Source organism: Saxophila tyrrhenica (genome assembly GCF_035928015.1).
Source record: "Saxophila tyrrhenica strain CCFEE 5935 chromosome Unknown scaffold_3, whole genome shotgun sequence".
Taxonomy (NCBI): Eukaryota; Fungi; Ascomycota; class Dothideomycetes; order Mycosphaerellales; family Extremaceae; genus Saxophila; species Saxophila tyrrhenica.
Window position 1 is genome coordinate 1154530 of NW_027041735.1, and position 25977 is coordinate 1180506.

General features: G+C 46.9%; 7 protein-coding genes across 7 annotated transcripts; 4 read left to right on the plus strand and 3 right to left on the minus strand.

The window, feature by feature from the left end:
- LTR77_002397 (uncharacterized protein) lies at window positions 1-2256 on the plus strand (the record flags this gene model as incomplete). The annotated part of the gene is made up of 2 exons (XM_064799656.1): window positions 1-1968; window positions 2017-2256. 2 exons carry the CDS (start codon window positions 1-3, stop codon window positions 2254-2256), a joined length of 2208 nt encoding a protein of 735 aa, XP_064662411.1.
- Window positions 2257-2359: 103 nt separating this feature from the next.
- LTR77_002398 (uncharacterized protein) lies at window positions 2360-3531 on the minus strand (the record flags this gene model as incomplete). Its single annotated transcript, XM_064799657.1, has 2 exons — window positions 2360-2372; window positions 2459-3531. The coding sequence occupies 2 exons, from the start codon at window positions 3529-3531 to the stop codon at window positions 2360-2362; spliced, it is 1086 nt and encodes a 361-aa protein (XP_064662412.1).
- Window positions 3532-5085: 1554 nt separating this feature from the next.
- Window positions 5086-6963, plus strand: LTR77_002399 (uncharacterized protein; the record flags this gene model as incomplete). Its single annotated transcript, XM_064799658.1, has 2 exons — window positions 5086-6454; window positions 6491-6963. 2 exons carry the CDS (start codon window positions 5086-5088, stop codon window positions 6961-6963), a joined length of 1842 nt encoding a protein of 613 aa, XP_064662413.1.
- A 1972-nt stretch (window positions 6964-8935) lies between these two features.
- On the plus strand, window positions 8936-9912 carry LTR77_002400 (uncharacterized protein; the record flags this gene model as incomplete). The annotated part of the gene is made up of 3 exons (XM_064799659.1): window positions 8936-9180; window positions 9290-9380; window positions 9472-9912. 3 exons carry the CDS (start codon window positions 8936-8938, stop codon window positions 9910-9912), a joined length of 777 nt encoding a protein of 258 aa, XP_064662414.1.
- A 308-nt stretch (window positions 9913-10220) lies between these two features.
- LTR77_002401 (uncharacterized protein) lies at window positions 10221-11207 on the plus strand (the record flags this gene model as incomplete). The annotated part of the gene is made up of 2 exons (XM_064799660.1): window positions 10221-10606; window positions 10685-11207. 2 exons carry the CDS (start codon window positions 10221-10223, stop codon window positions 11205-11207), a joined length of 909 nt encoding a protein of 302 aa, XP_064662415.1.
- A 112-nt stretch (window positions 11208-11319) lies between these two features.
- Window positions 11320-12642, minus strand: LTR77_002402 (uncharacterized protein; the record flags this gene model as incomplete). Its single annotated transcript, XM_064799661.1, has 1 exon — window positions 11320-12642. One exon carries the CDS (start codon window positions 12640-12642, stop codon window positions 11320-11322), a length of 1323 nt encoding a protein of 440 aa, XP_064662416.1.
- A 784-nt stretch (window positions 12643-13426) lies between these two features.
- On the minus strand, window positions 13427-14344 carry LTR77_002403 (uncharacterized protein; the record flags this gene model as incomplete). Its single annotated transcript, XM_064799662.1, has 2 exons — window positions 13427-14002; window positions 14027-14344. 2 exons carry the CDS (start codon window positions 14342-14344, stop codon window positions 13427-13429), a joined length of 894 nt encoding a protein of 297 aa, XP_064662417.1.
- Between the last annotated feature and the right edge of the window lie 11633 nt (window positions 14345-25977).

Consider the following 25977-nt stretch of genomic DNA (forward strand, 5'->3'; position numbering starts at 1 on the left):
ATGTCTGACCTCAAGACAGATCCCGAAGCTGCCGTTCCCACTCCCAAGCCCACAGTCCACCTTACGGAGTCTTTGGAAGACTTTCAATCCGATGAGCAAAGATCGATCCTCGACACTGTCTCCCAGATCCGCAAGTGTGGTTTAGAGGCTGTCTTGCCATTGCCGCAGATTGTCGTCTGTGGGAGTCAGTCTTCTGGCAAAAGCTCAGTCTTGGAAGCTTTGACCGAAGTGCCATTCCCGAGGAACGACAACCTGTGTACGCGCTTCGCCACTGAGATCACGCTCAGGCGGGCCCCGGTTGACGCTTTACGCTTGAGCATCATCCCCGACGAAGGTCGCAATGCGGCAGATACCGCAAAAGTCACCGGATTCTCCGAGACGATTGAAGACTTTAGCGAATTACCAAGCATCATCTCCAAAGCGGCTGCCATTATGGGCATCAGCTCCGGTGGCGAAGACAGCGATGCAAACTCCCCTACTCAGGCGTTTTCGAAAGACATTCTGAGCTTCGTCATCGAAGGTACGAGCCGTCCCCAACTGACGGTGGTTGATGTCCCTGGCCTAATTCAGAACGTTACGAAGGGGGTCTCCGAGCAGGATAAAGCAATGGTGGCCGAGATCACTGACTATTATATCAGGCAACGCCGGACGATTTGTCTGGCTGTTACTCAGGCATCGGATGATTATGCAAATCAGCCGATTTTGACCAAAGTCCGAGCGGTCGATCCAGAGGGCAATCGCACTTTGGGTGTTATCACGAAGCCGGATCGCCTCCCTCCGGGTTCTGGGACGCAAGACGCGTTCATCGCCCTGGCTCGGAACGAAGACGTGTTCTTCAAGCTCGGTTGGCACGTGGTGAAGAACCGAGAGTATGAAGAGTCCCACTTTTCGATCGAGGAGAGAAACGCTTCCGAAGCACGCTTCTTCCGCACGTCGAATTTTCAGACGTTGCCTTCGGACTGCTGTGGGATTGACAGCCTCCGTGTTCGTTTGAGTGGCCTCTTATTCGATCACGTCAAGCGAGAACTACCGAATCTGCGACGAGATCTGGACGCAGCACTCGCCGAAACGGACGCCGAGCTCGACAAACTCGGAGCTTCACGAGCGACAGCTACCGAGTGTAGAAACTACCTGACGTCTCTCAGTCTTCGATGTCTGGAGATTACCGGAGCCGCGGTGAACGGGCATTACGAAAGCGCATATTTTCAAGACCATTCGGACACGACCTTTGACGTCGATTCTCCGACTTCCGTGAGACGTTTTCGAGCGGCGATCCAACTGGTCAATCGACAATTCGCCGAAGAGATTCGCAGGAAAGGACCAAAATATATCCTTGCCAGCAAACCGCAGCCACTCGATGGTTGGGATTCCGGTACGACGGCCAGCTCACCCAAGCGGTTGTCGCATGAAGAGGCCATCGAGTGGGTGTCCCGTGTCCTTGTAAGATCGCGTGGCAAGGAGCCTATAGGAAACTACAACCCCCTCATCATTGGTGAACTCTTCTGGGAGCTTTCCTCGAAATGGGAGCATTTTGCGACCAGCCATGTTGACCAGGTCTCGGAGATATGCACCACCTTTACGAGAACGCTATTGGAAGAGACCTGTCCGCGAGACGTACAGTCCCGTTTGACGGAGCTCAAGGTCAAGGAAAGTCTACAACGGCGGAGAGAACGAGCGGCGGAGGAACTCGACATGATCTTGGAAGATAAACGGGACTTTCCAGCGGTTTATAACCACTACTACACCGATAATGTGCAGAAAGCCCGCACGCAGCGGATGGAAGACCGTCTGGAAAAGTCGATCGAGGCGGCTACTCACCACGAACGCATGCCAGGCTGCAACAGTAACCACACGAGCGCTTCGGTCGACGTTTCTGTTGCAATCAATCACTTTCATAGTCAGGTCGACCGGGACATGGAGAGGTACAGCTGTGAAGAGGCTCTTGATTGCCTGTTGTCTATGTATAAGGTACGATTCGGTCTCTTCGCAAGAAGTATAGAGTTGACGTTCTGACAGGAGCAACGTAAGACCTTTGTGGCGAACGTGACTGCGCAAGTCATCGAACGACACATGGTTCGCGGGCTGGACAAGATATTCTCGCCTCTCGACGTCAATCACCTGTCAGACGAGAATGTTCTAAAAGTTGCATCGGAACCCGCATCCGTCAGACGCAAAAGAGACTTCCTGCGAGATCGTCAGCAGAAGTTGAGGTCAGGCAAAGAGATCTTTCGGGATATTACAGGTCGCGTCAAATAGATACTCGAGATTGAAGTGAAGAGCAGCTTATGAATTGGGCTATCGGTTCCATCTTCCGCTGTCGAAAGCATCCGTATTGTTCCATGGAGTTCTCCAAGGGAGGTCAATCGTAGGCCCTTCACGCACAAGTAATCACTCATCACAGAGGACTTTCACACCAAAACAATCTCGAGCTCGTCCTCCTCCAGCTGGTCAAACGCACTTTTCATGAGGCCATCCCAATGGTGAACACTCTCTTCGCAGTTCAAAGTGTTCACCATTGGGATGTACCACAAAGGGTGTCTTTAGGCTGGAAAAGAAGCAGATACGATCTCCAGGGCATATGCCCGGTGAGCCGAGTCCAACAATGTTGTCGTCGCCTAGGAAAAGGGTGCGGTATCGGCACACATGCTCGGCAAGGTATCCGTAGGCCGCGGCTTTTTCCATGGTTTCACAATTGTCAACCATGTCGGTAAATGCGACGCTTTGCACTTTGGCGTATTCGAGAAAGTATTCCCAAACCCTACTTTGGGGGATGGCAATGTCGGGCCGCTCATAAGATTGGACCCTGCCATCCATGATCAAAGTCGCGACGAAACGGAGGAGGTGCCCGCTGGCATCTTCACCCGAGCGAAGAACCGAGTCGACCCAATGGGTAAAGGTTTTCGAGGAGATGTAGTGCAATGCCCAATAAGGAGCGAGCATGTTCAGAAAATTGACGAAGATGCGGTTGCACCAGGGATCTACGGCGAGCTGATACTGTGGATCCTCACTAGGCTCAAATCCATCAAGGTGTGGAATTCCGCAGGGTCTAATCGGTGTCCTCAAAAGTTTGCCGCATAACGTTAACGACTTGCGAGATGGATCAAATGGTGGTGCGAATGCGAAGGATTTCGATTCTTGTCTCTGGGGTTCGACCTCCGCTGGAATGATCGGAAGATACCGATGTCGAATCCTCCAATCCGACACCCATGATGGCAAATCACCAGCTGGCCACGTAATAGAAAATACATCTTCTACGCCCAGCCTATGGTGAGTGGGTTCCGTTGTGCCCGCGAAGTGAGTGATGTCGAAAGACCGGAAATGTCGCATGTAAGCAAGGGCGAAATTGACGTAGAGGTCCGGAGTAGGACAATATGCAGGCATGAACCAAGAGTTGCTAGATTGAACGATGCCAAACAGAGCGTTGATCCTGTCCTGATCTTCTCTGCAGTCGAGGAAACTCAGGATTTGTAGTGTACGAGGGTAAGAGACACGATAGTCGCTCTCCGTCGCATGCTGCACCAACTCTCGCATTTTGAGAAGCGCAAATGCATTGCGGAATGGCCGCTGTAGCTACAGAGAAACAACGGGATGAACCCCGCCGATTGCGCGAAAGAGTTGCGCGCCAGATATCGACTGATGACCGCAATGTATTAGGAGACTGGTAGCGAGACAAGCTTCTTGTGCAATCCATCGGCGTTGAAACCATGGGAGGCTAAAGAGTCGCAGTCGCAGCATCCGACTCCTCAGGTCGGAGCCAAGAAGCAGAATACTTCCGATGTATCGAAGCACATTGTCAAGGGTAAAGTGCTGTCCGAAAAGACGTCGCGCGACTTGCGAAAATTGCTCCTCCGAAGCCTCATCGGGTGCGCTAGCAAATAAGATGAGATCAGCGAGAGCGTCGTCACTTCCTTCAAAGGCGGGTCCCAGCCATCCGATTACTTGTTCCGCCCCTGCGAAGATACGCCATATCAAGCTGACTTGTTGCTGTTTCTCCTCGCAATCACGTTGATTGATGCAGAATTGATCGACCCAAATGTTCAGCGTTCCTGCTTTGGCTACCCCAGAAAGCACGTGGCCAAGAGCTGTCAGGATCGTACATGTCGTTAGTGTGCATACTGGAACAAACGTGTCAAGACTTCATTGATCAGGCTTGCGCCTATGTGGTCCAAACCTGCCACTTCCATCCAGCTGCTTTAGGGTGCGAGCGCTACGTGCCTGTACAACTTCTCCTGCTCATTGGCCGAGACCTCACCGGTCCTCGTGAGTCTGCTCAAACAGTGTTCTTATGTGGTCAATACTGACAGGAACGTCCTCGAGATGTTGCAATCACGACAGCTTCCCCTTACCTAGGCATGATCTGCTACTTCGTATTATTAATACAACATGGGTTTACCAGACACTCTAGCGCCCAGCCGATCAAGTTTGACTGCTTGATCCTCGCGCTATGAGCAGTGGTTAGTACGCAGTGTATCCCTGTTATCGCACGACACGTCAGACACCTCTATTGGACCATGTGTTCATCCAGCAAAGAGCGCAGACAGGCTTGCGGCCGGCACGCGGGCCGATTGCGGGCGGGTGAGTATGTCGTGCAGGCGTTCATGGACATAAAAAGATACTGAAAGCTCGGGAATCTGCACGGACGCCAACAAGCGGATGTTTTCCGTGGCGTGGACTGGTATCGAAGCTCGAAGAACTTTGGCAGATTGTATACGTGTCACCTTCTTTTACGGACCCGCAGATATGCTGCATGGCGATACTATATCTTTCCAGATCACTCAAAGCGCACAGGGAAGCTCCGCTTCATAGAACACTGCTGCAGAAGCGTACGTTAGCGGAACATTGGGTAAAGCGCCCGCATAGAATGGCCGGTCGGGCGACATGCGCGTCGCATGCAGGGTGTACCCAAACGAGCTTTACTGCAGAAAGCATGCACACGCACGAGCCCGACCGGTGAGGAATTAGTCTTGCAATGTCCCTTGATCTTATGTCGACCTCTAGGAGGCGGTGCGATTTACAGCTGCATAGTCATTCTGAACGGCCGACCGAAGACTCTGCTAGGTAGCATCGCCCTACTGCAATCACACGATGAGTTGTGTGGAGAGTCAAGCGCGACCGAAGCCCGAATCGGAGCAAGGAGACGCGTGTGATACTTTGCAGCAAATCGTCTCTCGAAGCGGGTCCAGTGTCGTCTCGCATCTGCTTGCCATCGAGCGACATGCTTTGGAGGTGCGAAAGGCCCATGTGTGGGCTGAGAATCCACTATGTCTGGTGTACGAAGAAGTATCGACACGCTGTTTCAAGGTGGTACGCAATAGAAATTTGGAGCAACAGTTTGTCGCTATATCCTGGACTTGGCAGCCGTCGCCTCACGAGGATGGACGTTCGGGCGCCTACTTTGCAGAGCATTCAAATCCTCGCGGGATAGAGAGACTGAAGGTTCGAGATTGTGTACTCGCCCGAGTCACAAAATACCTTCAGCACAAAGGACTGAAGCTTTTCTGGATCGATCAGGTCTGCATAGACCAAGACGACAAGGAAGCTAAAACAAACGCAATGAACTCCATGGACTTGATCTACAAAAATGCGAGAAATACTCTTGGACTTTTGTCCACTCCAATAGAATCAACAATCGAGCTGCGACTGATGGTTCGCCTAATGAACGGAGAGCTGACTTTCCAATCTGCACGTGGCTTATCTGCCTTTCGACCGCATATTAGCAGAGGCACCATCGAGAGAACCATTTGCGTCCTCAAACGCCTGACCGAAGATACCTGGTGGAAGAGAGCATGGGTCTTTCAAGAAGAATATGTCGCTGGCATCAACATGGACTTGCTCTTTCCCCTCAATGTCGTCCGGCTAGGATGTAGTGGCTATGAGCGGATTCCCGGAGAGTTTTGTGTCTCTGCTACCTTCTTCCGCCAACAGACCACCCTCCTGCTACTGGCGTACCAGCAGAATGGCTCCCGAAGGCATCGAGCCTCGTGCGAGAAAATGCTCAAGATCATCGGAAAATACCAGATTCTACTTCAACATCAATCCACCGGATTCATGCCGATGTCAGCGACAATTCACTCGGAAATTCAAAGGCGTCGCCTCAAGAATCCCTGGGACAGACTTGCCATCGCGGCAAACGCATGCGATTATGGCGTAAGACTGGACCATCGTGCTCTTTCCGATCAGCGATTGAGCATCGGTATGAGTCTGCTAGCGCAATATCTACTCAATGGGGAGATCGTCATGTTGCACCGCCGAGGTGAAGGCAGAACAGATGCCGTGCTTGGGACAAGCGCAATTCGATGGATGCAGGACACAAGACTGAAAGGCTGTAAGCCTCCGGCTGGAACGAAACCACTGTCGTTTCTTAGGCTCTGCCGACTTCCCGAAGTTTGCTTCTGTTTCGATGGCGTTCGCACGCGCGGTCTGATCTGGCACTTGGAGGGTCGGCATGTGCTACGTACGTCTCGCTCTACGTACCATCGGATGAGCCCAGCGCGTGCGGCAACGCTTTTTTGTCAACCATGGGCGGCCCAGGAAATTGATGACCTCGTCTACAGACTCGGACGTAGGCATCGACGGCTCGCCGACAAACTCGATGATTACGTTCAGAAGCGAAGACGAGGCGTGGAGTTTACGGCATGCTGTTACATGGACGCAATGATGTGGCAGGTTGTGCAAGCTGTTAACCGAGGCCACCACCTGCGCATTGGATACTCGCGAACGCGTAAGTGCGCCGGCGTCTTCGTTCCTGAATCGCATGAGGTCCATCGCGACATGTACGCATTCACCGCATGGCAGTCCGGCACCTTTACCGCTGGTTCTTCCGACAAATTTGTGTCCTTGAGCGTCAATGCCAGATATAACACCGTGACGTCAGCGCTTGGGTGGATGAATGGACTGGTTTTCTTCCGCAATGACGATCTCCAAAACGTGACTTTTGCATGGCCGGAAGGCTGGAAATCTTGAGGCTGCAGCGGAGCGGCGTGAGAGCGCAATCAATCGACACTGCACCTCGTATGCAGATGCAGTTGCTAATAGCGAGTAATGACCTTATTGCGTAGGACATGAATACGCAGGCTTTCCGATTAAGCAGTTACGCCAGCGCTGCGTTGATGCGACAGCTCCTGTCGGTTGAGGTGCAAAACAGACAGCAGAAAACGCCAAGGATGTAGACCTGGCACATCCTTGCTACTTGCAGAAGACCCTGCCGACGGAGTACCACTAAGATGGACCGGTGAAGGAATGGTCAATCATGAACGCCCACGTCAATGGCCAGCAAGCTGAAGTCCTGCGCCACCGAATGGGTCGCACCCCGGTGCCATGCCCGATATGATCATATGGTATGATAACAGAGATGGATCATTTAGAAAGGAGTGATTGACAGTGCGCTCTCATGTTCATGCGCCAACGCTGAGTTCTCGGAGCTCTCCATCTGAACGTGCTAAATTGCCGTACGGCAAGCTTGGACCACATTGTTTAGTGCACAGAGGTCTGAGGGCGTCGCTGGACCGGCCTGAATTCACCAAACGATTGAACGATGTCAGAAATCGCGACGAGGTCTGTTGGACGTGCGCAACATCTTCAAGTCACATGTTGGGAGCAACTGAGCCATTTCGATGACGGCTCTACACGGATATAAGTGTTCGTAGTCCCGGCCACTGTAAAACATATCACCAGTCTCCGGCTTGAGCTCGATCAAGAGACTGCCATGGACACCTCAAATTTACTGTCGAGCCTGCAGTCGGGCAAGACCAGCGAATGACTCGAAAAGATCGCAAGATTGCGTTCTTGTGGCATCGGGGAGCATGTCGACCTTCCGCAGCTCATTGTGTGCGGGGATCAATCTGCTGGGAAAAGCTCAGTACTAGAAGGCATCACGGGACTATATTTCCCCAGGAAAGACGGATTGTGCACGAGATTCGCAACCGAGATCATGCTGACCCACGACGATGCAGCAATGGCAACGCAAGCACGTATCGTCCCCAGCGCCGCCCGATCAGGCCGTAGGCGAGAGGACTGATGGTGTATAAAAGGTCTCTCGACAACTTGAGCGAGTTGTCAGACGTCATTATGGAGGTCGGCGCCTTGATGGACCTGCGTGGGTTCGGAAACCCTCACAGTGTAGAGTTTGCGGCGGACGTGCATTCACGTCTCGGGTCCGATCGGGCTTAACTTGACCGTCATCGATCTGCCTGGATTGATCTCGGCAACGAACGAGGAACAAGAAGAAGACGACGTGCGAATGGTGCACGAGCTAGTGGACTGGTACGTTCAGACTCCCCGGGCGATCATCCTCGCCGTCGTCCAAGCCAGCAACGACATTGCTAATCAGAGCATCATTTAGAAGTCCAAAAAATTAGATCGGACCGGCGAGCGTACGGTATGGATCATCACTAAACCCGATCTCGTGAATGTTGGCACGGAAGGCCGCATTGCTGCGTTGTCGAAGAACCAGGACGCGATGAGACTGAAGTTGGGATTTTTCCTCCTAAAAAACCCCAGTCCATTAGAGGTGTCAGAACGTTTGACCCGATCGCAGCGGGAGCGAAACGAGGAGAGCTTCTTTGCTACTTGGCCTTGGAAGGAGCAACGACTCATCAAGGAGAGGCTCGGTGTCTCGAACCTACGTACACTCTTGCAGCAGCTTTTGGAAGAACACATCGAGCGCGAATTGCCCAAGGTCCGAGAAGAAATTCGCGCGCTGCTGGGCAAGGTTGGAGGTGCATTGTCCGACCTGGGTCACGAACGACCGACGCCGGTGCATATTCGCATGTTTCTTTCGCGGTTTGCGATGCGTTCTCACAATCTCACCGTAGCCGCACTGCGTGGGGACTATCACGCAGTCGATGCTCCTTTCTTTGCCCGCCCCTCGGAAGATTGACAGTACGTACGCCTGCGCGCTTTTGTACACAATGTCAACACACGCTTTGCGAGTGAGATGCGACTGCATGGGGCAACGTTCAAAATTGGTCACACTTCGCCCTCGATTGCAGATGCCGATCATGAGAGTCTTTCGGACCCGAGCAACGCCGCGTCAACTGACCCCTACGCTCGCCTGCACCGTGATCAACAAGTGATGTCCGAAGCCGATGTGACGGGTTTCGTCATGGAGGTTTTTTCACGCTCACAGCTTCTCGTCGAAACGCTGCTGACGGAGCTAGATCTACCGAAGCACAAGAGGTCGTGAGTTGTCGGGCCACTACAACCATGTCCTCTTGACCGAGCTTTTCCATTCCCAGTCGGACCGATGGAAATCGTTCGCTTCTATGCATCTGTCGCACGTGATTAGCAGCATCGAGAGCTTTATCGAAGATGCTCTGGCGTATCTGAACGCGGATGAGCAAATGCATCGCGAGATCTCCGGGAGAATCGCTGTGTCTCTTGTACGCAATAGCAGGATAGCACAGGCGGAGCTCGATCGTCTCTGCGAGGATAAAGACGGACAGCCAATCACCTACAATCATTACTTCACAGACAACGTGCAAAACTCCCGGCACGAAACGACCCGGGGTCTTCTTCGAAAGGCCATGGAAAGAAGCGTCCTTGGAGGAATACAACAAGAAGCTGCATATCAGCAACACCACCGTCGACACCGAGAAGTTACTCGGTGCACTGCAGAGACGGGTACTAGTGGACATGGACGAACAGGCTTGCTCGGAGGCATGGTCCGACCTTATTGCTTATTACAAGGTTGCACCCAAGACGTTCGTGGACAACGTCTGTGTCCAAGTCGTCGAAAGACACCTTTTGCGCAATCTGGCCGACGTCTTTTCACCAGAGATGGTGATAGGCCTTTCAGAAGACGAGCTGCACCATATCGGTGGGGAACGAGAGACCACTCAATATCGGCGGAAAGAGCTTCAGAGCCTGCATGCAAGCTTGGGCGACGGTCTACGCGATCTGCAAGGGATGTAAAGTCGATTCGTCCTTTACGGGGTAATGCTGGCATACTGTTGGGGACCTCACGCATTGACACGTCAGCACATGTGACGCAACATGCAAGCCTATGCGGGTGAATCGGAGCGATCTCCACACCGAGAACGCCATCTCGTGAAGCGATCGTGAGAACGTGTGGGAGCGTGCAATGATAGAAGAATCGGTGAATCGAATTGAACACATTAAAGCACATCCAAGCCCCATGATGTGCCATCTCCTTCGCCTGGTCTTCTTCCATTCCTTCTTTCATTTTTGACGGCCTTGTTCCTCTTTGTTATTACGACACAATGGAAGACGGTCACCAGATCAGGCGGAACCTCACTGGTGACCGCACCGAGGTATCTAAGCCTCGAGGCCATTACTCTTTCAACCATGTCGCTGACCTTCTCAAGAATGCAAGATACATTAACTCACTCCTCGCGCAAGTCCGCGACATCCAACTGACGGAGAAGTCTCTGTTCGACCTAGTAAACTTTCGGGTTCAGGAGAGGGGCCAGAACGACCGCACGCGCTTCGAGAAATTCTTTGGCTTCCAGGGTCCGGACGACGAGACGACACGCCTTCTTGAAGGGCACGCGCATGAATGGTGGTGTCAGCCGCTCGGCTTCTGGGAGTTTTCTTCGACCGGTACGGTGGACCAACACCTCCGTCCTGAAGCCCAGGTCTTGGGGATGTATCTCCGCGCAGAACGTGACGGCGCATAGTTGCGGATGGTGCAGAGACTCTCCTGTCTGGTGCTGGTGAGGTACAGGGAACGTGCAGGGCCCACACCGGTCGAAGAAACAGCCCAGGCGCTCCACCATTGTGCAGGTCTCGAAAGGACTTATGAACATGCGATGAGCACTCTTGTCACCATGATCGAACGTGGTAAATTCTACAAAACTCTAGAGACGGACCTAGGTGGCGGTGCTTGTCTAGTCTTGGGTACATCTCTGCCAGAGACACAGTACGTCGACAGTCTGATAAGCTGCTGTACATCCACTGACCCAGAAAGCTGGACAAAACTGATGACTAAGACGACCGGCAAGCGCCCGCGAGTGATCGAGCACCTGACCACCACCACCCAAGTCCCCGAACTCGCCATACGCTATCGAGCTCTGCAGGAATGCATCATCGATGCCAAGGTCGACTCTCTCCTATTCGATCAGTCTATGATCGACGGAGAAGGTCGGGGGATTCACGAGATTGGAACGGGACTAAGTGCACTGGATGAGATGACTAATGACTTCACGGATGCTGCGTTTGATGAAATGTGGGGAATGCACGCTCTTTAATGGCTGGACTCAAGCTGCGAAGTCTGTCAATACAATTAACGAGATCATGACTGAAAAGTTCGCCAACGAGTTGTGTAGACCGATCCGCCGTTTGCAGTCGCCTTCCTCCGTTTCAGAGCGAAAGTGAGGCGAATGCTGAAGTCGAGTCCGGAGGTCTCTGCCTCCTTGGGAACCGGACCTCGAGCTCATTCAGGAGGTCACGCCTCAAGTGCTGCACGACTTTGTTCAACACCTCAAGATTGTGTTTCTTAACCACTTCATCCTCTAGCTTGGCTTGGAGAGGCAAGCCCCACGTGACCCAAGCAGTTCCATGAGACGGTCGAAGCACGTAGTTCCCCGGATGGTATCGTATGTATAGGCTGCAACAGTAGCAGGATCGCTTGCTGCAGCCAATGTACCGGTCGTTCTCGAGGAAACGGAGATTGTTCCAATAGAAGTGCTCCATCAAGAATACTTCCGCATGCACAACCAGTGAAGGGCCTTTGGCATCGAAGCTTTTGGCGAATGCGGCGTCGAAGTTGAAATCTCGGAGACTGCCAACTGAATCGTACAGTTCTGTCGCTCGCTGCTGCTGATCATTTGGAAGCATCCTCTTCAAGGCACTGAGGAGATTTGTCTTCTCATCTTTCTCGGGCAACCTAGCATCTCCGGGTGTCTGCAGCCACTCGCAGGAACAGCCTCCAAGCACTGAAGGATATCGCGCTGCAAAGTGAACAATGACGGCGGTTTTCTTGTGCCAACTCTGCAGTCGTAGCAAGTAGTGACGCAGGTACGACCACTCCGTGGGAGTGCGAACATCGGTCATAGCTTCGATTTGTCGATCTAGTGTCCGGAATTCTGGAAAGCTCAGAGCACCACGACAGACCTCAAGAGGCTGATCTCTCATGATACTGATGGCAGAAATTGCGGACAATAGATCGGTGTTGTCATCCCTCTCCTCGATTGTACCCAGTCTCCTGGACAGTTCCCTGCAATAGTTCTTGATCTTGTCACCGCTAAGCGCAATGGAGGACTCTGAGATCGCTCGTGCCGTGGCCACCATCTCGTTGGGGTTTGACATCCTCATCAGTTGGAGCTTCTCCAGGATGTCGCGAAGGTGGGGCAGAGCACTCTCGTGTTTGGACGCCAACCAGAATCGCGTGCCGTCAACCGTCCTTTCCCCCGCCACCGCACTGACCGTCTTCCCTCCGTGGTTGAAATCACACATCCAAGAGAGGCAGTCCAGAAACTCCCGCCACTGCGAGAAAAAGTCATGCGAGGGTTGGTTGATCGTTGGTTGCACGAAAGTCGGTCCTCGCGCTGGATTGAGCATCCAGAGGAAGAGCAGCGGCTCGTAGAACCGATGTCTAAGACGTTCGACTGGGTCAGATCGGTGCATGTTGGTCTTGCCAAACTCGTTGTCGGAGTGCTCGAGGACAGGTGTGCTCAGGTCCATTCCGTCGGATAGCTTCTCTGATTTATAGAGATCTTGAGAGGGCTTTCCCTTGTGGATGTGAGCGACGAACAAGAGATTTGGTGCGCATGCAATCTCTCAGAAGGAGACTGAGCTTCGTGCAACGGCCTAAGGTTACAGCGCAGAGCGGCCGCCCTACAGCCAGCTCGTTGCGCGACGCGGTCCATCTGCGTGCAGCGCTCAACCGATCCTTCGCCACCAGGTACACCTCACGCGTGGGCAGCCTTCGCTGCCGGCCACACTCTAAATGTGTCTTAACTTCTTGTCGCCATCGCCACACAGCAGCGATCATCACAGGAACAGACGTTATCTTGCCTTAATTGCCTTAATTTCTCGGTACCGCTTACACGATCCCTACCCTTCTGATCTTCTCCGGACCTCGCCTGTCCGCAACCTTCGGGCTTATCACCGCGAGCCAATCCAACGTCCGGTCGGTGAAATGAGCATCGCAGTATTCCAGGTGAGAGAGCGCGCGATACTGACGCGCTGGAGAATGCCGGTCCGAGGTAATCACTTGCAATCGGAAACCTTTCTGCAACAAGGGGCGAAGCTGAGCATCAAATCGGTCCTTTTCTGTCCTCAACCAACTCCACAAACGTTCCAATTGTTGGATGCTCCTGCCTGGACAGTGTTCTGATGTTCACAGTGCCTCTGACATAGATCCCGTCCCATTCCAAATCTTCCCGAATGTTCTCTACTGAATCAACTTCTTCCACCATGGACTCCCAACGTTCCAGCTGCGCGAGAGTCTGTTCTCTGGATGATTTTATGTGCACTTCTGCACCTTCCATCTCATTGCGTTTCCTCCTTCGTGCGGCCAGGGTTCCGGTGGCAATATTTTGGTTGCCCTTCGTATTTGTTGTAGCTGGCGATACAGTAGAGCTCTCCCGTATAGCTGACAGCGGTGGGCCGGGGGCGGTAGAGATTTAGGAGGATCGGCACTGCGCGGGAGGACATCCTTTGCCACTCGTTTTGAGCCAGGAAGGAATGAATGAGGGCCTGGGAAGAATGATGGGGGCCGAACAGTCCGTAATCTTGAACTTTCCTGGGGTTCACTGCTGCCATGGTCTGTGAAGGGGGTCTCATATCTCTGAATGCCGGAACGATCGGTGTCCGCACGTTCGACTAATGGCTCCTGCGCACGGACAGTTCGAGTTCTTTCCAAACTAGATGCCTCTTCCTGCTGTAAGTCGTCGTGTGTTGGGTCGAATGTCAAAGCTTCAGCATTCGACACGGGCTCCAGTCGGCGCCCGCTGGCAGTCGGGTCGGCATTCCTGGAAACTCCTGGCAACAGACTAGCTCTGTTCTGCAGCGAACCACTGGCTTCTGCACTGCTGCTGAACTAATCAAATCCGCTATCCCCTACGCTGCTTGGTGCACTGTCATCTAGGATCTCGCCAGCAGCATCTTCGGTGCTAAGCATGTGTTCCACCGCCTCTCTCGTTCCTCGCTGAACATCGTCTTCTCCATCAGAGGCAGAGTGCTGAGGTTCGTACGGTCCGTGGATCATCGAAGCATCTTCACCGCCTGAAGTGTGCTCCAGAGAATGGCCGATTTGTCTTTCTTGGACGGACTGAGCCTCATCATTTTGTCCGGTCTTCTGCTGGAAGAAGGGAGACTCCGATATGGCAAAGTGGGCGGCACCAATTCGCCAGGTGACACATCGGCCGCCAGCCAAACCCATAGCTGGTCGTTAAAGGGCAGGTGCAACGGAGGAGAAATACATCCAGCCAACCAACCAATCATGTGCTTGGCCTCAATAGCTCGTTCACGCCACCAGCGTCTTGAAAACGTGGCCCTCTAAGCTTCTCATTCTAGTTTCTTTCTTTCCCAAATTTGTAAATTTACTATCCATGGAGTCTGCCCAATTCTCCGATTTGTGCAACTTTTGCAGCTCTATCACTTTAGTTGACCTCATGTCTGGCTTTCACCATGAGCTAACTTATAATGAAATGCTCGTTTCTGCAAAATCTTGTCCTATGTGCCTGATCTTTATTTATTCCTTCAGTAAATTGCAACTTCTTCACTCGAGGAACGCGATGTTAAATGAGTACGAAGCTTGGATTCCCAAACTTCCCAAGACGAAGTACATTAAACGAATAAACTATCCCTCCGCCGGGCTCTGCGAAGCGCTTGAGATCCGCCTCAACATCTTACTTGGATCCCACATTCCGACACGACAAGCGAGCGAATTGATCGGGGAAGTGTCAATGATGGTTATGCTGTTCAGGTCTTTGCACCAGAAGGAAAATCAGAATCCTGCATTAGAGCTAAGGATGTAGCTAACTGTCCACCAGACTCACGCTACGCACGTGGCGGCTTTGTTCCTACTCTCGATATTCAGCACCCGGGTCACGAGCGCAATGCTGCTGCTCTTCGCGAATGGCTGCATCATTGTATGCAGAACCATGAAGAGTGTCGGATGTCTTTCGACGGTCAGGGATGCCAAGAACAAGATAATCTTCAAGTTCTACCGACGCGTGTGGTCGAAGTGACAGATATACCCAATTCTGAAAACACCTTCTGCGTCTTCGCAAGACTATTCGTGACAGGCGGGACACGCGGGCGATACCTTACATTGAGGCACCGGTGGAGTCCATTGCAGCCATGTCAGCTACTGAAGGGAAATACTCGTCAATTGCAAGAGTACATACCAAATACACACCTTACACTTACATTTCGACATGCGATACTCATGACTAAGCTCCTCGGCTTTCGGTATCTCTGGATAGACAGTTTGTGCATTGTGCAGGATGATTATGAAGATCGGAAGAGAGAGATTGGCAAAATGGGAGACATATTCGAGAATGCGACGTGCATGCTTGCTGCCGTTGACACTATACAATCAGATGGTAGCGATTCCGGCCTATTTAATCGCGTTACGCCCGGGCCGAAGCCAGTGCGTTGGCCATGCAGCATATGGCAAGAAAATTCTTTTGGGCTGCCGGGCGCCTCCGCTGGTAACACCGAGCGCTTGCCTCCGTTTGTTGATGAGCTAGGTCTAAAGATTGCAAATCCTCAAGGATGGTACATTGTTCGTCACTCGGAATGGCATGGTAGAGGGTGGGTTATGCAAGAACGCATGCTGTCGAGACGTACTGTGTATTTTACAAAGTACAAGCTGCTATGGGACTGTCGGCAGGGTAATGGAGACGAAGATCGACGTGGAGTTCACCAATGGCTACCGCACAGGAATATGCCAGGAGATCACCATCAACCTCACGCACAGAGGCCTATGCTGGAAGGAGATCAAGATCACCTTCAACAATAGACGTGGCTCGTGGAGGAGTATTCCAAGTGCACCTTGACCGAAGAGCTTGACAAGTATCTGGCAATTAGCGGTATCCAGCAAAGATTTGAAACACGGTGGGCTGTTCGAATTGAACATGGGATACTTCTGGACAGAGATGGAGCGTGTGAGCTGTCGAGTCTACTGTGGATTGCAGACGAGAAGAGCAGGAAACGACATCAGCAGTTTTGCTCGCCGTCGTGGAGCTGGATGGGCTTGAACGGCGCAGTAACATACAACACGGTCACAGCAATATGTACGCCGATCGACATCGTCGTACGCGGGCCAGCATCTATCCAAGACGGACGCCTCCTACTCAACACGGTACTGCGCTCTGCTGGGCTTGGGAGTGCGGTAGCGGACATGCGCTTGAGGACTTTCGACGAGTACCTTCCTATTACAGGATCCTGTATTTATGAACAGCCCACAAAGACGCCCAGAGGCATTGTTCCTGAGCGCTACCTGGCCAGAACGCCTGACCCAAGATTCCCGCCTCAGACAAGAGTACTGAAAGCATCTCGACACGGTCGAATCATAGGCTGGGCAGCGTTGGACTACGATACTCCTTTGCGTTGCACGGACATCTTTTGCGCAGCTATGCAGTCTCAGAGAGCGGTTCGGAGTGGCATTGAGGACAACCGCATGATGGACAAAGTTTCCGAGGAGCTAGAAGAGTACACTGACGTCCTGGTACTGGAGCGCGCTTGTGAGTCGGAAGCAGGGTCGGTGGCGAATGAATTTCGCAGGATTGGTCGCGGTGCCGTCGTCGTCGCCAGCTGGTTTGCGAACTTGAATGTCGAAGACTTAGTCGTATTATAGGTACCACAAGCAGGCGTTCGGCAGACCTGTGTTCAATCAACGCAACCAATCTGACACGTGATAATTGAGTTGATTGGTCAATTGACAGGCCTAGCGTTGATTGCAATCAACGTAGGTGAATGTAATTAGATTAATTAATGTAATTGAAGTGAATTGCCAAGACACTATGTCTTAATCGTCTAATACTACGTGCGGAACTTCGGAGGTGCTAATTAAAGGCTCTCTACTACCCTTTGTAGTAAAGTATAACCTAATATCGTTAGCGTAAGCCCGTAAAGTAAATGTAGCTCCTTACCTATCTAGTGTAATTAAGCCTATCTTGCACTAAGCCTTTATAACTATTAGGTTGTTAATTAAGGTATCTATAAGCGCTCGCCGCTATAGTATTATAGTAGCTCTAGTACTACTAAAGACACGTTTAGGCTTGTCTAATATTACTACTATAGCTATTACCTATAAAGCAAGGGTAGTTAGTTATAGCTATATAGACTACTTACTAAGCTAATATTGGATCGGTAACGTCGTCTTAGTAAGCTTTAAGTGCCTATAACTACTATTACGCTTATAACTAGCTAGCTACTAGTTAATATCGCTCTCCTCGTCCTCCTCGTCGCTTAGAAGCTTAGCTATAACGTTAATATCAAGCTTCGGCCGCTTTAGAGGTAAATGCTCGTTATCTAGTAGTTACTAGTACCGATATTAATTAACTAGCCGGTTAAAAGACACTATAGTAGCGTTAACCTAGTCTAAGCGCTCCTTCTACTTTCGCTCGAGCTAACGCTACTTAAAGTAGGGGTAGAGGACGACTATAGCTATATAGACCGGTAAATTATTAAGCTTTAAGTAGTATTGATTAAGCTTTAACTAAGCAAGATCAATATTAATTAAGAAGTAGTCCTTAAAGGTAGTTTGTACGTCTAGTAGTAACGTTAGCTAGCTCGTAACTACCTTATCTAGCTACTAACTAAAGCTAGAGGGAGGTGGCGAGTAAATTAGTAAGGAGTAGAGGCCTTTAGATACTAGATAGGCGCTTATAAGGTCCTCGAAGTAGGCTATAAGGTCCTCGAATACCGGAATCACCTACTATATCGCGCTAAACTTCCCGCTAACGTAAGCTTAGAGCCGTATCGTTAAGTCCTTAAATGGCTTTAATATCTTAATATATTAGCTTACGACGCTCTAGTTAACTACTAAGAGGACGTCGTCTAAGATAGAGGGACGCTTTAGTAGTACGTACTACGAATTAAGTCTAGCTTAGCGGACGCGCCGGTTATAAGTTAAGAGCTCGTTATCTAGTATAGCTTTAATTACTAGCTTTAAGTAGACGGCTCGTTTAGTACTATCTTAGAAGCTATTCTAGCGTATTGTAACGTTAGTAACGAGTTAATAGACCTCCTTCTTGTCGTCTAGTCTAGTTGGTACGATTAGCTCCTTCTAATAAGTAGTAAATCGCTTACGACGTTAAGGGGATCGGTTTATCTAGTATACTACGTTATAGAGCTTGCTAATAGGACTTCCGTCGCTATAGCGTTAGCTATTGTTCTTCGAGCTCTATCTAATCAATAGTAGTACTAAACACCTACTCGTCGTAACTAAGGAGCGCTACTTAACTAACGAGGTTAAAGATATAGCTATAATACCCGATCTACCGCTCGTTACGGTCGAACGACTACTCCTTAGCTAGCTAGTCTATACAAGTAGCGTTACTTAAAGCGTTATCGGTAGTAAAGTAGCCGAGCCGGTCGTTAATACCGTAAGTAGTAATAATACCGCTTATAGTATCTACAATCCGGATACTAGTATATCTTCCGGTCTACTTAGGGAGTAATAGTAGTAATATTACCGGTTTTCCGGTAGTATTAATAAAGTAAGTATATAGACTAAGTAGAGTAAGCTAGTTTCCACTAGTCTATAGATTAAAGGATAGGTTAATCTTAGTTACTATAGTTTATAGTATGTTAGTAATTAACCTAGCCGACTAATCGTAGAGCTAAGTAACGTAGTTACTCGCGTAAGTCCTTAAGGGGATAAACCGGTTATACCGTAGTTCTAAGTAGCTTAATAGCTTCCGAAAGTAGTTACTATCTAGTTGGTTATAAGCTACGTTATTATAGATAAGCTAGTCGTATAGTAGCGCTTTAAAGTTACTACTATTGAAGTTAATGGCTATCTAGTTCTTAATTAATAAGGACTTACTACTTCTAGTTAATAAGTAGTAGTTAAAGAAGGCCTTCCGCTTTAGTAGCAATTAATTACCTTTCTAATTAATGTAATAGATCTTCCGGAGATATACTATATAAGTACTCGTTACGAGGGTAGCTTTTAGTACAAACGACCTAAAGTAATAGCTAGTCCGCTTTAGAACGTAACAATAACGGTATAACTAGTAGAACTCGCCGCTTACTAAGTGTTATAATCGCTAGCCGTAGTCCTAGACGCCTTCTATACGCTTTATATAGTTATCTTGCGGTACCTAGTACCCTTTAAGTCTTAACTAATCTACCCCTTCGTATCCCTCGAGCGATAGGGACTATAGAGCTTTTAGTAGTTCGTTACGTAGGGTATAGAAGTCGCTTTCGCGCTATAATAAGGTCGGAACCTTTAACTATAAGATGTTTATTAAAGATATAAGGTCGCTAATATCGTTAATATCTATAGTTATAGTACGCTATAGCCGAGAGTATAAAATCTATCCTATTGTAAGGAGGTAGATTAAAGCGCGTCGTAACGCGAGGTTAGCGGCGGGTAGTCCCGTATACGAAATTAGAAGTATATATATAGTAATTCTTAGAATATAGGGAAATTTCGGCCCGTATTACCTTATTAGGAAGGATGTTATAAAGGGATAGGGTTAAGGTAGTAAGATAAGACGAATATTTACTATACCTCGTATAATTGTAATCGCTTAATTAATTAAGGCCCTTGTAATTAAGTTAATTAATAGCTTAGTTATAATAGGTTATAATTTAATTAATTACGTTAGAATTAATTAATTGGAATTGATTAGATAATAATTAATTATATATAGGTCTAGCGTTCGGGAATAGTAGCTATATAGATTGCTACTAGCTAAAGTAACCTATATAGTTATACTTAAGTCTAGAGCGTCTACGTCGAGAACTTCCAAACCGTTTTATAATCTTGAGTACTCGTATAGAAGCCGAATTTGTATTGGTTTCGCGAGTAGAGGCCGCGTACGTACTTGTATTATTACTACGAACTATAGCCGTCCGTATAAGCTAGGATTCGTAGTCCGTACTACTAGCGTTTAACCGGGTCCCGGTCGTTTCCGCTATCTCGATACTATAGAGTACTTCCGCTTTATAGACCTAAAACTTTACTATTAGGAGTCTACTCTATTAACTACTTACCTGTCGATATTGTTAACTCGATACTAGTAGAGGTTTAACGCCGAATACCGGGCGTATAGCGTCCGGCGTGCCTTATACTATCTACTCCGTACGGGATAGCGCTAACTATAGTTTGTATATTAGGCCTTATCTCTCTAAGTATAGTCCTACGAGCGGTAAGAGGGAGTAGTATCCGTAGGCTTTATACTTACGGTAGTTAGCTACTATATTGTCCTTATCTACTTGGCTCTAGAGATCCTAATACGGGACGACAATATCTACTGTTTTAAGAGTAGTCGATAGTATCGAGCCTAACGATATATATAGTAACTTGAAAGAGCTACTCTATAGCCGTACGGGATTAGTCTAGGTATATTGTCTAAGTCTAGTTACGTAGAAGGCCCTTCTTCTAGGTATCGGTTATAAGAAAGATACTAACGTCTCCGCTAAGTAGCTTTTAGGCGGCGACGATTACTTTAGCTTCGAGATAGAAGAGCGGCGCGGTCGAGAAGAATAGCGGCACCGTCGAGAGTAAATCCAAGCGATAGTCTAAGGACTATCTTACTAGAGTTCCCGTAGTAGTATTATAAACTATACGCTCCTATTAATATTGTATCTAATAATAGTCTTACTATCTAAGGAGACTTAATAAATCCTAATAACCGCTTATATCTAAAGCGAAAATTCTATAGTAGGATCTCGATATATATTAGACTATAGTTTAGACGTATACTAAATAGTACTTAGAGTTTGCGACCTACCGCTAGTCTTTATCGAGAGATAACTTCTTATAGGAGCGCGACTAGTCGCGTATAATCTTCCCTAAGTTAGCTCCTCGCTATTTTAAAGCTAGAGTAATAGAGAATATAGTAGGCGACCTTCTCTAATATATACGTAAAGATATAAGGGTAGAGTAATAGCTTAGAGCCCGTTTGCTTATAGTATTTTATTATATTATAGAGGCCTTATTCTACTATAGTAGAAGCCTTTTAGTACTAGCTCCTACTATAGTTAGTATAAATATTAAGTTAAGGCGGTAAATATAGCTTCTTAGCGCTTATTAACCTTAGATTAGTAGTTAATATAGTCTATATTATTAATTAGTAAGTTATAGTACTATTAATATAGGTTGTCTAGATACTCTTAGCCTAGTACTTCTCTTCTAAGCGTCGTAGCTACCTTACTACCTCTTATAGTATTTAATAGATAGAATTCTAATCTATAGTTAGTTAGTAATACTAGTTAGCTTAATTAAAAGGGGGGATAGCTAACCTATAGACTTATTAACCTTAAATTTATTATTACTAGCTACTTAAAAGATTATCTAGATAAAAGTAAAGTAGATACTAGATATAGAGGACGCGCTAGTTTAGTTACTAGTTAAAGCAATAGATAATAACCTTTAAGCTTAAAGTAGTATAAAGTATAAGCCCTAATATAAGTATTACGGGTAGATACCCGGAGTACGAATAATTAGATTATAGTAAGCGGACGCTTACGGGTATCTCGACGCAATACGACCGAGATAAGGATTACGTATTAAGCTTAGGAGCTCGATACTAGAGTTACGTACTTAGCTCGCGGGCTCGAGAACGAGATAGCGAGATTTACTCGACTAGCTTATAGCGAGATAGGCGAGTTATATATACTCCTTAGGTATATAGGAACTAAGAATACCTCTAGTATTCTTGTGTTTAACTTATATTATAATCTTACTAAAAGGTCTATAACCAATTAGACTTAAGTTAGTATCCTTACCTTTATTTAATCGTTACCCGACTCTCTAAAGAAGTACGATTAACCTTAATTACGTAAGACTACTTTGTAGGATTATAACACTTTAAATACCCTTAGGATAAGTTAATTAGGATAATTAGAACGGGGTTTAACCTATCGGGATTCTAGCGTACGGCCTAGCGGAGACGATAAGATAAAGGTAGCTAAGCTAGATTTCTTCTACGGAGATAGAAACAAACTCGACAACTAGCTTAACTAAGTCCTTATCTACTTCCGTATAGAACGGGTCTCGGACGACAAGTAGCCCTTAACCGCTACCTCGTACCTACGCGGAGAAGCTAAGTAATAGATTCGTCTAAGGCTTACTTAGAAGCTTCTCTAGAACTACGACCTAGACGGATTATTTACTTTATTCCAAAACCTCGTTATTACTATCTAAGGGATATACGGATTAAGTAATAAGAAATAGGTTATAGTTCGTAATATCTAATACGTAGTTTAACGCACTTTAGTATCTTAGTATACTACTAAGTTTAAGGAGTTCGCTAGTAAGACGGGATAGGACAATAACGCCCTTACGATAATATATTACTATAGACTTAAGGAAATAGTTAAAGACGAACTTATACGCACTAGAGCTAATTAATCTATACTAGAAAACATTATTAAGGCGGTAATTAATATCGACGATCGATTGTATAAACGATCTATAGAAAAACAATATATAGGATAGTTTTGCGGACAATCTAGCTTTACGCCTACTAGCTAGACTAGAGGGTAACGTCGCGATCCTAACGCTATAGAAATCGACGCTATATAACGAGTACCTAAGAAAGGCAATAGAGGTCGAACTCGGGGACTAAAGAGGCCCTAGGGTAAGAAGAAGGAAGGACCGGAGTGCTATAATTACTATAAGATAGGGTATCTTGTACGTAACTACCGTGGATTAAAGATACGACTATAGTAGTAATAGATTAACGCAATAATCTACGAGGAGAACGAGTCTCCTACCGACAAAACTCGTAACGACAAGACGTACAAACCCTCGACTAAGGAAGGTAAAGATCTAGGAAACCGGAGTAGGGAGTTAGTCTAATACCTAAAGCTCCCGGAACTATTCCTAGTAGAGCTAGACTTAATCTATAGACTAGAGTTTGTCCGGTATCTACCTTTCGAGTAGTACGTAGGAATAGGTTAAAACGAGTAGGTTACGGACAACTATACGCGGCTCTAAGAAGCGGATAGTATAGGATAGCCTATAACCGAGGACGAACGAAAGGAATTCGAACGACTCGATAAGAACGTACGTAATTCTAAGTAACGACCTATAATGGAAATTAATATACTAGAACGAAACGATCTAGAGGGATAACTCGACGATATCGAGGACAAACTAGATAATCTATATAACGGACGATAACGTATATAGGATAGCGTCGATTAGCTATAGCTATAATAGTAGTATCTAACGAACGCCCTATAAGAAGGAAATCGACAAGCCTATATACTACTATACTTCCTAGCAAACTAGATAAATAGCCTATACCGATAGGTCTAGGAATAGTAGGATAAACTCTATAAACTACTAGAAAAACAGAGGTAGGTTAGGGTACGGATCCGAATATCCCGACTATAGCGCGAGTTTAATATTATAGAAAGCTAGATAGAGACGTAGAAAAGGGATAAAGGTAATAACACCTAAGGAAGATCCCTACCTCTATTTAGATAGGAGACTACTAACCTATAAGAAATTACACTATAGTTACCTTAAGAGGAGAGTAACTACAATAGTAACGAATCGGAAGAATAACCGATCTTACTATTAAACCTAGATAACGGACTCTCCTAAGAGATCTTAGACGCGATCGAGACGTATATATAGTAATACGACGGGACTCTTAAAGTAATTATAGAAGTCGACGACTTAGATATAATAGACGATATAATACTAGAGAACTCTAATAGCGAAGAATACTTAGACGACGAAGGCGAGGACGACGTAGAGATTCTTAGGATAAGTATCGAAGTACTAGCTCTAATTATTAAGATAATTCTATACGCTACCCGAGTATACGAAGAAGTATTTCCGAAAGTTATAGGAAAACAACGCCTATACCCCTTAGAATTCGACAAGATACTTGGATATTTTAGAGCAATATTCTAGAGCTACTAACTAGTTAATACCAAGTACTAGGACTATAGCTATATTAGGGAATATATTCTACTAGGAAGTACGTTTATAGACGACGAAGAAACGTATTATACTCCTAATAGTATAGTAGTAAACAAATAGATAAGGGAACGAGTACGACTACTAGACTAACGATACCGAGAGATTATAATATACTAATACTAGTACTAAAGCGATACACTTATACTCGGAGAAATGCGATAGAAGTATATAGACTATATACAACAATAGGCAATACTAGTACTTTAACCTCTAGGCCCGCTACTACTAATATAGCGAGGAATAACCCTTAGATATATTAAGACTATAACGAGAGGATTATTATAGACGCGAATAACACAAGGTAAGGTTGTATTTACGCTACGATATAGACCCTATAGTTAGGAAATCTATATTAAGGATATAAATTCGCCGGACTACTACTTAGAAAATAAGTAGGCCCTAACGATAGGAGCGATCGATAGGAGCTATATAACGCTTAAACAACAATAGGAACAATCTTCCGTACTAAATATATTATTAACGGATATAATACCTTTACTATAATAGACTCCGGAGCTAGCGGAACGTTTATCTCGGAAAGGATTATACGATAACTCGGACTAGCTATCCGAAGGAAAATAGACGGCGGGTATAATCTAAAGGCTATAGATAGCTAAGACCTACCTAGCGTAAATAGCGAAACAATACCGCTATTACTTATCTTCTAGGGATACTATAAGGAAATTATCCTTAATATTATACCTATAGCTAGATACAATATCATTTTAGGTACGCCTTAGCTAGAGAGATATAATCTAAACGTAGATTAGAGACAAAGAGTACTTAGGTTTAAAAGATACAATTGCGTTACTAATATCTACTCTAGAAGCCGGTAGCGTTCGACTCTAGATAAGGAAAGGTAGATTAACGAAACGAATCGCTAACCGACTACGAAGCTACGAAATAGCTCGAACTCTATAGATACCGATATAGGCCAAACCGGGTTACGAAGTAAGAGTAAGGGAGGAACTAACGTACCTCTAGGAATCCCTAAAGAATTTAAGAAATAGAAGCGACTCTTTTAGGAAGAGATAGGGCTCGAAGTACTACCTAAATATTCGTAATAGGATTATAAGATCTAGCTTACGCTAGGATATAAGACCCCTTACCGGCTAATATACCCGCTTTTACTAGTAGTACTTAAATAGGATAGAGAATAGACTAAGAAAATAGAAACTAGTAGATAAATACGACCGTCGAAATTACTATTTACGGTACTAGTATTCTTTATACCTAAGAAAGGAGGGAAATAACGAAAGGTTATCGACTTTCGCGATCTTAACGTAATTACCGTTAAGGATTAATACCTAATACTATAGATCGAACGGATATACGATTACTTCTATAGAGTATAGTAGTACTCTAAGATCGACTTGCGAGACGCCTTCTTTATAATCTAAATAAAGGAAGGAGAGGAATAGAAAATAGTATTCTATACGCGAAACGGACTTTACGAGTTCTTAGTTATACTAATAGGACTTACGAACGCCCTAGCGATATACTAAAGGATAATTAACGACGTCTTAAGCGATCTTATTAATATTACCGTTATCGTATATATCGACGATATACTTATCTTTACTAAGGGATCCCGAGAATAGTATATTAAGGACGTAGCTACTATACTCGAACGACTAAGTAAGACTACCTTTAAAACTATACCCGAGAAGTACGAGTTCTTTAAGAAGGAAGTTAGCTTCCTTGGATTTATTATTAGAACTAACGGAATTAAGATCGATCCGGAAAAGATAACGTCGATTAAGGAATAGCTAGTACCTAAGAACGTTAAGGATATATAAGCGTTCCTTAGACTTATAAACTATAATCGGAAGTTTATAAAGGACTACTCGAAACTAGTAATACTACTTACGAACCTTATACGTAAGGAA